The 13,795-nt window shown below is 44.2% G+C and overlaps 1 protein-coding gene across 5 annotated transcripts in view; it reads right to left on the reverse strand.

Moving 5' to 3' along the window:
- Window positions 1-13,795, reverse strand: part of KIAA0586 (KIAA0586 ortholog) — a 71,833-nt gene that overhangs the window by 51,891 nt on the left and 6,147 nt on the right. For all 5 annotated transcript variants that reach the window (XM_088674218.1, XM_088674203.1, XM_088674221.1 and 2 more), the window contains exons 5-16: window positions 12,976-13,042; window positions 11,208-11,373; window positions 10,580-10,816; window positions 9,492-9,657; window positions 7,798-7,974; window positions 5,921-6,041; window positions 4,479-4,629; window positions 3,369-3,410; window positions 1,950-2,066; window positions 1,289-1,512; window positions 1,044-1,116; window positions 524-679 (exon numbers count right to left, since the gene is read on the reverse strand). In XM_088674218.1, coding sequence (XP_088530344.1) covers window positions 524-679; window positions 1,044-1,116; window positions 1,289-1,512; window positions 1,950-2,066; window positions 3,369-3,410; window positions 4,479-4,629; window positions 5,921-6,041; window positions 7,798-7,974; window positions 9,492-9,657; window positions 10,580-10,816; window positions 11,208-11,373; window positions 12,976-13,042 — 1,697 coding nt within the window. The remainder of the gene's footprint in view (window positions 1-523; window positions 680-1,043; window positions 1,117-1,288; window positions 1,513-1,949; window positions 2,067-3,368; window positions 3,411-4,478; window positions 4,630-5,920; window positions 6,042-7,797; window positions 7,975-9,491; window positions 9,658-10,579; window positions 10,817-11,207; window positions 11,374-12,975; window positions 13,043-13,795) is intronic.

Below are 13,795 nucleotides of genomic sequence, written 5' to 3' on the forward strand. Positions count from 1 at the left end.
AATGATACAAGCAATGCCACATTTGTTTATAGGGATTTATACCTAGATCTCCAACAAAGCTCTCAGGGTGGCTTACAACACCAGCGGCTTTGTACCTGCCGTTGCTCAGGAATTCTAAACAAAAAAAAACACACCCAAAAGACCACCAGTGCATTTCTGAAATCGGTGATTTAAATTCAGTGCAATTTCAAAAAGTTCAGCCTGCCACCTTGATCCAAAAGGAACCATCATGCAAATTTGGTTACAACAACTTAAAAGGTATCCAAATGCATAACCAAAAAAAGAAAAGCTCGGCTATAAGAGAATCCAGACCTGGAGAATGTGTTCCTCAAATCCAAGGTCCCTGAAACCAGTTTCCCTGAGGTACAGCAGGGAAAATATACTGTACCATTTATTTATTTATTTTAGAGAGAGAAGAGCATAATTTCTAGCATTTATACTATGGTTGGGCCAAACCTTGGTCCATGGAGGTTGCTGGGCAGAGCTAAGAATTCCTGACTGTTTCCAAACTCTGCAGTCTCACCTTATCTGCTAGCACTGGAGTGGGCTTTGCTGCAGGCAGATGCCTTTTAGTTAGGATTCCTGTGGGGTACTGAGATGTTGCATGTGTTTCTCTGCTGGCTTTCATTGTCTTGACAGCCCGTTCTACCTCGAGGACATCATTCCTTGCCATTTCATCCTAAAGGCAAAATGTAAAAGCAGCTGGTAAGGTTAGAGCACAGCAGTGGTGCAGCTTTCAACCAAAATCACTGATGATGATGATAATAATAATAATAGTAATAATAATAATAATAATAATTTCTTATTTATAGCCCGACCATCTGGCTGGGTTTCCCCAGCCACTCTGGGCAGCTTCCAACAAAATATTAAAATACAATAGTCTGTCAAACATTAAAAGCTTCCCTAAATGATGGACTCTGTCAACTATCTGGTCTTCTATTTTGTTAACGACATGCACTTTCTCTTTTGTATAATTTCCCCTTCAATGTAGCTTTTGAAAAATGAAGACTTAAGTATCAATAGGTAGGTCTTAAAAGCCATACCTGGATTTCCATGCTGATTGTCTTAATCCATTCATCTACAGACTTTCTGATTCGTATCTCCTCAAGGACATCTCTAGATGAGAGAGAAGGAAGTGATCTAATTTAGGATGGGTTTGTTTTTTTTACTTGCATCTAGTGAACAAAACTAAAAACTTTGAAACCACCAAGCCTGCCTAATACTGTATTTGCTGCTGGCATTTAGGTATATCAACACAGGATTAAAAATAACTGCCAGAGAGCTCTACCTGTCTGCTGTCAACTCATCAATGAAGGCGTGCAGAGCATTGCCATCCTTGGCACGGATAATGGCTTCCAGGTTTTCTTCAAGGAGCTTCTTGTTCTTGCGCACTGCTCTTAGGATCTTTTCAGCATCCCTCAGTATGGATTTGGAAGCCATGGTTGACTGAAGAATGGCTGACTTTGAAAGCTCTTGGAGTTCAGGAAGGCTTGGGCCAACAGGGTGTTTTTGCTAAATTCCAAACAAAATGGGATCAGAGGTTCAAATATTCAGGATTATCCTCAATGCTGATCAGCCAGATACCCTGATAAGGTCAGCGGTGCTTAATGGAAGCAACTGCCCTCTGTTTGACACCAGTATTGTCAACTCCAGTTAAAACCAAAACAAAGCCTTGGGTATTATTTTGGGGAAACTGGAGGGACATCACTATGCCTGACAACAAATCCTAATTATTGGATGGACGACGACGACAACAACAACAACAGCAACAGCAACAACAACAACAACAACAAAGACAACATGAAATAAATTTAGAAGCAGCACAAAAAGCCCTCAGTCCAGGGTCTCAAAGTCTGGGGAGAGGAGATCTTTGCCTGATGCCAGAGGCATAGCCCTTGTGGGTACCAGGAGAGCATTCCACAGACCGGCCACCCCTGATCACCACCCACCGCAGTTGCGGGAACCTGCAGAAGCTCCTCCGATGATGACGGCCACAGCGAACAGGCAGGCTGATGTGGAGGCAGGCAATCCTTCTGTCGGGCGATGTCTCTATAGTGCGAGGTTGCCTACAAATTAAAAGGAGAAAGTGACTTTGACTCCCAAGGCAATCTACACAAGTAAATAAAACTATTCAGCCATGTAATACATGTCTGCAACAGGCAAATGCTAGAGGCTGTTTGCGGTAGGAGAACCCACCCATACCACCCCCAGATTCCAAGCCCTTTTGGAGAATCTTAGTTCCCATGGTACAGGGAAGTGGTACACAAGTTTCTTCAAAAGAGCTGGGGGGAGCTTCATAGCACTGCATTGCTGCCAGGCCCTATACAAACCACAGAACAGGGACATTTAAATGCCTGTAGTTTTACTGCAGGTGCACCCAGGCTGTTGCAACTGGCTAGCTTGACGCTAGTGCATGAAGCCAGACGGAGCCACAGACCAGGAGTGTTGATGGCTTCGAAAAGGGAATGAACTACATGGCAATGAACGCTTGGCAGATGCAAGCATCAGGTCTGCCTTTCTAGTTCTACAGGATCCAGCCCTGCTTTGAAAACCCCATTTTTAAGGTTATGGCAGAATCAAGGCAGGCTATGGTCTTTAGTGATTTTATTGCTCACATGTCCTGCAGTGGAATGTTTAAAGGAGCCTTTCGCCAACCCTCCAGAAATTATGGACTACAACCTCCATCAGCCCCAGTGTCGTATGTACTGTAGACCAAAACCTCCGGGGGCCAGCAGGTTGCCATAAACTGAATTAGGGGTATTTGGTTTTAGGGTATTTTATTGCTTCAAAGCAATGACAAACCTAGACAACATCTTAAAAAGCAGAGACATCACCTTGCTGACAAAGGTCTGTATAGTTAAAGCTATGGTTTCCCCAGTAATGATGTATGGAAGGGAGAGTTGGACCATGAAGAAGGCTGATCGCCGGAGAATTGATGCTTTTGAATTATGGTGCTGGAGGAGATTCTTGAGAGTCCCATGGACTGCAAGAAGATCAAACCTATCCATTCTGAAGGAAATCAGCCCTGAGTGCTCACTGGAAGGACAGATCGTGAAGCTGAGGCTCCAATACTTTGGCCACCTCATGAGAAGAGAAGAATCCTTGGAAAAGACCCTGATGTTGGGAAAGATTGAGGGCACTAGGAGAAGGGGACGGCAGAGGATGAGATGGTTGGACAGTGTTCTCGAAGCTACAGACATGAGTTTGACCAAACTGCGGGAGGCAGTGGAAGACAGGAGTGCCTGGCGTGCTCTGGTCCATGGGGTCACGAAGAGTCGGACACGAGTAAACGACTAAACAACAACAACAAATTGCTCCAAAGCATTGTCTCCATAATTTAAAAACAAACAAACAAATTGACACAGAACCTTCATAATACTATTCATGTCCGACTTCCACTCCTTTGCATCCTGTAAGGTAAGTGGGGAGAAAGAATCTGTTATACTTAAGATAAAGTTCCCTACACTGATATAAAGTACAGTATACTAGAATCATGAGGCATCTTAAAGGCTAACAAATTTATTATGACATGAGCTTGCATGGACTCAAGCCCACTTTGTCAGATGTTTGGCGTGAAGATGTGCTAAGCTGTTTTTGCTACACGAGACGAGCGCAGCAACTTGTCTGGAAAGAATGCTAGAACTCTCAGTTAAAATCTCACCAAGACTATCTGTATGGAGTTCTAATATACACTTGTTCCTACTGTATATATACAGTTCCTACTGTAGGCCATAACATCACCACCACCTCTGTGACCCTCAAGTAACATCCTTATTCATCATGCTAGAAGGCCTAATTTTATCATGCGTTGGGAGACAGAAAATTTTCTCCTCTTGATTCTGTCCTTTAGGTTACCCTCCATGCCTACCAAAGTTCAACTCGACAGGGCAGTTGAACGGTTACGAAAGCATATTGTACTGCAATAAAGTGTGGATCCAACATTTAATAATTAACAATGCCTCCGCAATCCAGGAAAGAAGCAAAAAGAGCTCGGGGCAGGAGTGCACTCCGGTGTTCCCTCACAACAGTGCCGTATGGCTCCAAGGAACTACGTAGGCTAGCAGAGAGCTGACCCCAGGTGCCCCTGGCCCAAATTCAACACTACACTGTATGTGCAGTGAAACATACGCTTTCCTCCAGAAGGCAAGCCCTCTCCCCTAAATCCCAAGTAACACAGACTGCTTTTAAGTCAACATGCATCGGGAGTTGTAAGGCGCTCACTGAATCACAGCCATTGCATGCCATTTGCATGATTTATTTTGCTTAACAGCTGAGGAGAGTCTGAAAACTGGACTTCCTGGCTGCTACATTTTCATTTGCAGAAACCACCTCTGCAAGTTCAAATTTCAGGTTCCTGCTTTGCAAGTATTTGAACTTAGAGATATTTTTAAATATATTAAGCAGCATAGAAATTAACTAGTTAAATCAATCAATAATCAATCAAGTTATTTCAACAACCTGGTCATCTTTTGCTTTACCTGGAGGATGTCATGCATGTCCCGTTTCAGTTGCCCGAGATCGTGAAGCACAGCATCTGCTTTCTTAACTGTTCTCTCAACTGGATTGTGATCTTGAAGTGTGCTTTTAGACGAAAGAAAAGGCTCAGTCTGCTGACTGTTCGATCTGCCCCTAAGAAATATTTGAAACCCAGCCAGATGGGCGGGGTATAAATAATAAATAATAAATTATTATTATTATTATTATTATTATCATCATCATCATCATCATCAAGTTGCACAACTCTGGAGAGGGACACATATTCCTACAAGAACAAAAAGGTCCAGAAAGGCAGGCAAACAGATGCTCAAGCAAAGCCATGTTATTGGCCACCAAAGCTGCCATGTGTTTTTTACCCAATTTGCTACTTAGCCCTTTTATTTTATTTACTAGACATATATGGCCCTTCATCGTAAGATTTCAGGGTGGTTCACAAGATAAAAGTTTTGCCCAATTTGAGAATTTCACACTTCTCCATCACTTAAAATAAACACAAGACAATAAAACAGCCATTATCCAAGAGGAGTAAATAAAGCAAAACTCCTGACCAATGGATGGGAACTGAGAACAAACGTCTACCCCACGTTTTGCCTGTATGCACTGGTTAACGGATGCAGACACAGCACCACATCTTCTAACGGGAAACTCAGGTGGTGAGTGGATTGTAGCCAGACAGGGGCCACTGAGAAGCAGGAGGAAGCATCAGCATGCTTGGGGTTACCCCAAGATTTGCAGAAGTACTTTTTTTTAAAAAAACACAACCCTAAGGGGGCAGGGCAGCCCTCTCAGCAGTCGAATGAGGACTGAGCCTGCTCAGCAGCCATGGACTGTTGACTGTCACCTGGAAAAGGAAAATAGAAAGAGGTGCAAGGGGATGGAAAGAGGACAAAAATGCCCTGCTAAGGTCAAATGGTTGTGTGGGGGAGGAATCATACAAATGCTCCTTTTAGGAGGGAGTAGAATCATAGAATCATAGAATCATAGAATCGTAGAGTTGGAAGAGACCACAAGGGCCATCCAGTCCAACCCCACAGCCACTTTTTCCTGCGGGTTCCACTTCTCTGATTCTAGTTCAGTACAAAAGAGGTGGACAAAGTTCAAGGGTCAGTTTGCCCTGTTTAGCACAGTTAAGCTCAAACAGCTCAAACACAGTATGCAAGTGTACTTTTCAACCTCATGCCTATGCAAACAAGGCTTTAAAAGAAAACAGTCTCTTCCATGAAGCACGCGTCTCAAGCATGTACAGAGTTCAGCTAGCAATTGTGGGAGCAGTGTTATATAAATCACCAAAAATGGAAACCTCTTAATTTTCTATCAATTCAGATATTTGAACTGAGATTAGGATATCGCTCCAGGTCAAATTTAATTTCCAGGATTTCAAGTAGCTACAACCTGTTTGCTTCTTAACAAGTGAGGTGCTTACTGCTCTCTTCCAAAACACCACGGCATCACATTGTCACTTCTTGGGTCCTTCCAAGAAGATGTACTCTGGCTTAATGGGGTTTCTTGAGAATTCAGGATGTGCTCTAGAAGTCTCCCTCCACCTAGATGAGAAAAAAGAGCATGCCGTTATTATAGCTAAATAGGGCAGAGTATAGTGTGTGCACACGTTCAAATGTGTGTGTGTTACCACACAGAGACACATATATGGGATAGTTACATTCCTGGTTTCCTTCCCAGAATGAAAAGCATTAATAATAATAATAATAATAATTTATTATTTATACCCCGCCCATCTGGCTGGGTTTCCCCAGCCACTCTGGGCGGCTTCCAACAGAAAAATAAAACACAGTAATCTATTAAACTTTAAAAGCCTCCCTGAACAGGGCTGCCTTCAGATGTCTTCTAAAAGTCTGGTAGTTGTTTTCCTCTTTGACATCTGTTGGGAGGGCGTTCCACAGGGCAGGCGCCACCACCGAGAAGGCCCTCTGCCTAGTTCCCTGCATCTTGGCTTCTCGCAACGAGGGAACCGCCAAAAGGCCCTTGGTGCTGGACCTCAGTGTCCGGGCAGAATGATGGAGGTAGAGACGCTCCTTCAGGTAAACTGGACCGAGGCCATTTAGGGCTTTAAAGGTCAGCACCAACACTTTGAATTGTGCTTGGAAACGTACTGGGAGCCAATGTAGATCTTTCAAGAGAGGTGTTATGTGGTCTCGGCGGCCGCTCCCAGTCACCAGTCTAGCTGCTGCATTCTGGATTAATTGTAGTTTCCGAGTCACCTTCAAAGGTAGCCCCACGTAGAGCGCATTGCAGTAGTCCAAGCGGGAGATAACTAGAGCATGCACCACTCTGGCAAGACAGTCTGCAGGCAGGTAGGGTCTGAGCCTGCGTACCAGATGGAGCTGATAGACAGCTGCCCTGAACACAGAATTGACCTGCGCCTCCATGGACAGCTGTGAGTCCAAAATGACTCCCAGGCTGCGCACCTGGTCCTTCAGGGGCACAGTGACCCCATTCAGAACCAGGGAATCCTCCACACCTGCCCGCCTCCTGTCCCCCACGAACAGTACTTCTGTCTTGTCAGGATTCAACCTCAATCTGTTAGCCACCATCCATCCTCCAACCGCCTCCAGGCACTCACACAGGGCTTTCACTGCCTTCACTGGTTGTGATTTGAAAGAGAGGTAGAGCTGGGTATCATCCACATACTGATGAACACCCAGCCCAAACCCCCTGATGATCTCTCCCAGCGGCTGCATGTAGATGTTAAAAAGCATGGGGGAGAGGACAGAACCCTGAAGCACCCCACAAGTGAGAGCCCAGGGGTCTGAACACTCATCCCCCACCACCACTTTCTGAACACGGCCCAGGAGGAAGGAGCGGAACCACTGCATGACAGTGCCCCCAGCTCCCAACCCCTCTAGACATTTATGTATTTATGAATTATATCTATGCACATGTGTGAGCAGACATCATACGCTAGTTAGGTGTGTAGCAAATCAGTTGTAATAATCTTACTTGTCCGAGCATTAGTAAAATACTGAAGCAATATGATGAATACTAGAGAACTGTAAAATTCACATATGGGATTGTAAATAAACTATTTTTGAGCTGTAACAGACAAGCTCTCTGGAAGGCTTGTTTAGAATAAAAGCCTAATACACATTCAAAGAGTGTGAAATGCTTGAAAACTGTGAAGTCTCGAGTGGTGCTGATAAAATTCAACAACAACACATCTAATGCAAACCAGAGCACTGTCTATGTAGGCAAGAATGGACAAGGTTGCGTGAAAACAACAGCAAGTGGGCAGATCCACATCAACAAGGGGAAAGAGAAGCTTTGAAACTTCCTGGATCTCACCCAAAGTTCTTCCATAAGTTGACTGTTGCACATTTTCTTTTTCTCCAACTGGTTGTTCTCTCTTTGCCAGTTTCTGTGAGATTTTAGTATCTTTAGATACCGGCACAGGAGCGTATCTGCGTGGTGCTGGTGTCTTCTGCGAACTAATACCGCGGCTTTCATGTTTCCGGGAACATGCTGGAATGTGGGAAGATAGGTTTGCTCAATTAGAAAAAACGCATATTAAAGAGAGTGAGCAGTGGGAAGCAATTATGCCAGCGGTTAAAACGACCTCCTCAAGATAGAACAGTCTCAACTTGTCAAATGAAGAGAACAGACATTTTGCAAAACAGAGCTGGATATCTGGAAGGTAGCAAGTGGCAGATTATAGTCATGCCCGTCTCTTTCATAAGTACTTAAAACACATGTCATGAGCTACAATGCGTGCTTGGTGACTGCTCCAGAGTTATGGACTTGTGGAGATCTGCCCAAACCTGAACATGTTTCAAAAGTGATCTTTCAATTTAAGAAACCTTTCAGTAGTCAGTAGAAACCAACAGAGGGAAGTGGGGATGGAAGAAAGAGGAGGTTACTGAAGTTATGCCCTTTTGTCTCTCCTGTCTTCCAGCTTGGACATTTAACCTATTCACGGGCAGAATATTCACAATTCATTACCGTATTCATTAGCGTGCTCACGTACGGTTTATGTGTGTGGTACGGAAGCTGTAATTCTCAGGACAGAGCAGGGCTGTGTAGAATTATTAAAACAGCAGAGAGCATTATTGGCTGCTCACTCTCCACCTTAGAACAAATCTACACCACCAGGTGCCATAGAAAAGCACTAGACATATCAAGAGATCCAACGCACCCTGGTCACCATTTCTTTCAGCTCCTGCCATCGGGACAGAGATATAGAACTATGCAGGCAAGAACGAGCCGTCTCTGGAATAGTTCCTTCTCTAGAGCGATTTTGGCCTTAAATGGAAAGTCTGGACTTTGAAGTCATCTTATTTTACTTGTTATTTGTATTATATTTACTGTTTTTAATTAGGTTTTGTAATTTTGGATTATGCAGAATGCTTTATCTGAGTGGATGTAGCAAGCGAGTAATTTCGTTGTTCCCGCAAGGGGACAATGACAATAAAGATATCTTATCTTATCGTATTCTGTACTACAATCAGCTACTATTCAGTAGCTGCAGCTACACAAACCTCTCCATTACCTTTTTCACTACTATGCATTTCAACACAGGGACTCTGATCCAGAAGTCACAGCAACCCTTGGTTAAGGAGGCATAAGCACTGAGATGTCTCAACTGAAAAATTGTCATTTATGATTGCTGGCAAACCACAAACCATGATCTGAAGTGGGTTTGGTGTTAGGATCGTGGCCATTGCTCTGCCACCATAGGCTGCTACAGCATTAAGTGAACTTAGGAATCTGAGAAGACCGAAGATGAGTTTGGGTTCTGAACTATGATTAATTTTAACCATGATTTGGTGTGGTCTTGACTGAGCTGAACAGGTCTCTAAAGGCAAGAATGCTTTGGGGCATTAAGCAATCCTAATCTTATGCCTGGTCTACTTTTTATGGAGTTTTAAATTGAAGATGACAAGAGCTAGAAAACACGCAATTTTAACTGAAAGGAGATGCACAGTACCAGCCTTTGCCGCTTTGCAGTTCTGTACGAATCAGTGCAACCCAATGCCTCTCACCTTGTGCAGGTATGGCGTTGGAAGGAAAGAAACCATGCTGGTGAGCAGAGATAGGGTCAGTAAGAGGCTTCCCTGCATTCATGGCATGTGTTGCCGTTCTTTTGGAAGCTGCTGTGTTGACATCTTGGAAGCCACCCGAGTTCAGTGCAGAGCTAATCAAACGGGACTAGGAGAAAGAGGTTTCAGTTCAAACACAGGAATAGCTTAGCAAGAACTTTGGTGCACAAAAAAAGACAGTATCAGTTGCGGAGTAAATATCATAAATACTCGCCTGTAGCTCAGGGGCTCTGCCCACCTCTATGGGCTGCCCACATGGCCTCTAGCTTAGCCCTAGACTCCAAAGACCTCCCTCCCTTTAATCAAGCGCCTTCTTGGAAGCAGTTCCCCATTTGCGGAATGTCTTCCCTGGTGAGGTGCCTCTGTTTACCACGTTAACATTCAGGAGAAATTTTTAAACATCCCTGTTCATCCAGCCATTTGATGGGTGAAAGGTACTGTTCCTGGCAATCTTGAGAATATTAGTTCCGAGGAAATTTGATTATTTCTTGTTTGTTTGTTTGTAATGTGCTGTTGGGCTGTTTTTCACCCTTTGGGAGAAAGGTCAAGAACCTTATTTATTAAGGGTTGCAGCTAAGCCTAAGGTTCTGTAAGTGCAAGGATTTCTCTTTGCGAAAGGGAACATTCTCTCCCTCTGCTTCCTCCTCCCATATCTGTTCTGGGGGTACCCTCCGCCAACCCTATGGAACATATGTGGGGACAGTATATCTCCTCTTAAGGGTGCCATTCTGTGTGTTTTTGTGGGTTGGATCTTGAGAAGAGCATGCAGAAGTGGGGTGGCAAAAGTTGCTTCCCCTCTTCCCCCCCAGAGCCTACTGAATCGGGTGGAAACAGCTACGCTGGCCTCCACCAGCCCCCTTTCCATGGGTTGTTAATATGCATAGGTTATAACGACAGCAGCATAAGGTGAGCAACAGTAAACCAAAATAAGCTCCCTTAATGCACTTACATTTAAAAATTGTAGCCACGGGTGATGTACAGAATATTCTCATGAAATGAAACAGCAGGATTCTACATTTTTATGCCAGTACCTGAATATTCATTTGCTGCTGCTGCAAATTTTCCAGATGCTGAATTCGCTGTTCCATGAACAGATTCATCTGCTTTTCAAGTTCGTCAACTCTCTGACGGCAAGGGGGGCCCTCAAGCTGTTGAGCCTTCAAGATGGCTTGCTGGTCTGCAGCTCGCTGCAGCTGTTTGTCCGTCTCCTGCAACTTGGTAAGCATTTCGGACACAGAGCTCACTTTTGCTTCCAAGTCGCTCTGGACCTGGTGGGAAAGATGCAAGCCGAAAGTTGTGAAGGCCAGAACTTCTCTCCCCCAAACCTAGATGGTTGTCCTTGGGTTGCAAGAAAAGCTGTCCTTTAACATGGCTGAGCCTGGTCCAAGGAACTGGAGGGCCGGCCACCAATTTCTAAAGTGATCTGTTTGTTAAAAAGGGAATCTGAAAACTAGAGCTAAATTCCATTTCCAGCATACACACATGCATACACCTGTCAAACCCCGCCCCCCACCCAAGAAAAAAATCTTGGAGGTTTTAGTTTTCACAGGAAGCTTATGAAGGTTTGTTTACCCTTTTTTAATATTTGCAAGTTGTTTCATGGAGGGGAAAGGCAGGGAATATTTTTTAAACCAATAAACAATGAAGCCAGTTACTTACTTTGAAAAGTGGGGCTGTAGAAGCAATAGCTGCTGCTGTGGCAGCTGCGATGGTTGTAGCTGACTCTCTCTCGCTTTGTGTTGACTTGGCACTGTCCTTTTTGTCAGAGCATACATCATCCAGGAGTTGGACCTTCACCTCTTTAAATACAGGAACATTCTGAATTCTAAATATACAAAACAGGGATGGGAAAGTGTTTTTTATTATTTTCTTTTGTAAGAGCCATTCCCCCCGCCCCTCTGAAAGTATTTTCAGTGAACTAATGTCACTTCAACCCTGGTAAATGAAGAGGCATCCAGTGAGATGTTTTACACCAGGACATACTACTTGTTCATCTTAGTTGGGATTCCTGCATTGCAGGAGTCGGACTAGATGAAATCTGTCTACTTCTTGAAGCCTCAAAGTACACCCCAGCCTTTTTTAAAAAAAAAAATTAGTCTGGAGATTGCCTGCTCTTTTCAGCTGTGTTTTATTTTATTTTGTGTGTGTTTGGGCTTCTGTTTGGGGTGGTGGTTCCTAATATCACAAATTTGACTTCAGTTGTTGTTGTTTAGTCGTTTAGTCGTGTCCGACTCTTCGTGACCCCATGGACCATAGCACGCCAGGCACTCCTGTCTTCCACTGCCTCCCGCAGTTTGGTCAAACTCATGTTCGTAGCTTCGAGAACACTGTCCAACCATCTCGTCCTCTGTCGGCCCCTTCTCCTAGTGCCCTCCATCTTTCCCAACATCAAGGTCTTTTCCAAGGATTCTTCGCTTCTCATGAGGTGGCCAAAGTATTGGAGCCTCAGCTTCACAATCTGTCCTTCCAGTGAGCACTCAGGGCTGATTTCCTTAAGAATGGAGTCTCCTCCAGCACCATAATTCAAAAGCATCAATTCTTCGGCGATCAGTCTTCTTTATGGTTCAGCTCTCACTTCCATACATCACTACTGGGAAAACCATAGCTTTAACTATACGGACCTTTGTAGGCAAGGTGATGTCTCTGCTTTTTAAGATGCTGTCTAGGTTTGTCATTGCTTTTCTCCCAAGAAGCAGGCGTCTTTTAATTTCGTGACTGCTGTCACCATCTGCAGTCATCAAGGAGCCCAAGAAAGTAAAATCTCTCACTGCCTCCATTTCTTCCCCTTCTATTTGCCAGGAGGTGATGGGACCAGTGGCCGTGATCTTGGTTTTTTTTTTACTTCAGTAAAATGGGTATTTTGTAGTGCTCATGTAGTAACCCGCTGCCTTGCAGGATATCTTTGGGAGAAGAAAAATGGCCCAGGAGTAAACCCTGCACAAATACAGAATGGAGCCCATAAGCCAGTTGGGTGACGCCTTGTACACCTCCTTCTGGCAACTCCTGCAACCAAGCTGGTGCCAAACATCTTGCTTTCCTTTCCTTTGGACCACATCAGCGAGGCTGGCGGGGGGTGGGGGTGGTCTTGTCATCTGAGCAGCTCAGGACCTCCAGACACACTGCCCAGGCTTGCACGCTGGAGAGGCCACTTCATTTTAAAAAAATTATTTCCAAATGTGCTGCTGCAATAGGCAGGAGCTCTCCAGGGTTCAAGGCAAAAACAGTTAATTCCCACCACCGGCATACAAAGCTCAGTGGTACAGCAGATAAGAAGATCCCTACATGAGATGCTTTCAATGCTGCAAGTTTTCTCCAGCGATTCCACCCACTGTGTCCCCAACATATTCGTAGATAGCAGAAACACTTTTGAGCCATTAAAGAGGGAAGGAAGTCGTAGATGGAATCGAGTAAACATTTGCTTCCTTACCTCTGCTTGAATACAGCTCTTACAGCCTCCTTCTGCCCAGTATCATACTGGGAAATAAACATGTCAGCTAACGTGGAACAAAAAAAGACAGAAGAAACTATACTTATTAGAATCTGAAATGCTCACAAAGCACAACCTTATGAAAAGAAAACAAGGGCCTGTTCAGATACCACTTATCATCAGAATCTCGACACAGAGGGAGATCAGGTCTTAGGTTCACTCGTCACCTCATCCCAACCTCACACAGAACATAACATTTTGCTGTATGCTGCCCTGGGCAACTTTGGGAGGAAGTTATGGTATCATCATCATCATAATACCAGAACGTATGGAGACCAGGCTTTATTTTGAATCTGGAATTTCTCTAACTTTGTAACCGAAACCCTGCTTTCAAGGGGATTCCAGACAACTACCGTTGGGCACACTACATTGCCGCAAAATCAGAACACTAAGATTTTAACACCTCAAATCACACCTAAAAGTTATGGACAAAAGTATCACATGAAGCCACTGGATTTTTGCCACAATGATTGATTATGCAATTTAATTTACATTGTGCCTGAGGTGTCCATTATGCCATTTCCCCCCCCCCAATCCCCATCTGCCCTCCCTCTCTGCCAGCTTCTATAGTAGGGAAAGATGGAAATAACACAGTAGTTGCCTCGGAAGAACCCAGAAGTGGTGACTTCTTCCTTTCCCTCATTCACGTCCCCAACACTGCCACCGTTGTATGCCTTTTGCGTACTTGACTACTTCGATAAATGCTCGTTTCCATCTTCAGTATTATATGGAGGAAATTATCCCCAAAGGACTAATAAAA

The sequence above is a fragment of the Zootoca vivipara genome, chromosome 1, assembly GCF_965207765.1.
Source record: "Zootoca vivipara chromosome 1, rZooViv2.hap1.1, whole genome shotgun sequence".
Classification (NCBI taxonomy): domain Eukaryota; kingdom Metazoa; phylum Chordata; class Lepidosauria; order Squamata; family Lacertidae; genus Zootoca; species Zootoca vivipara.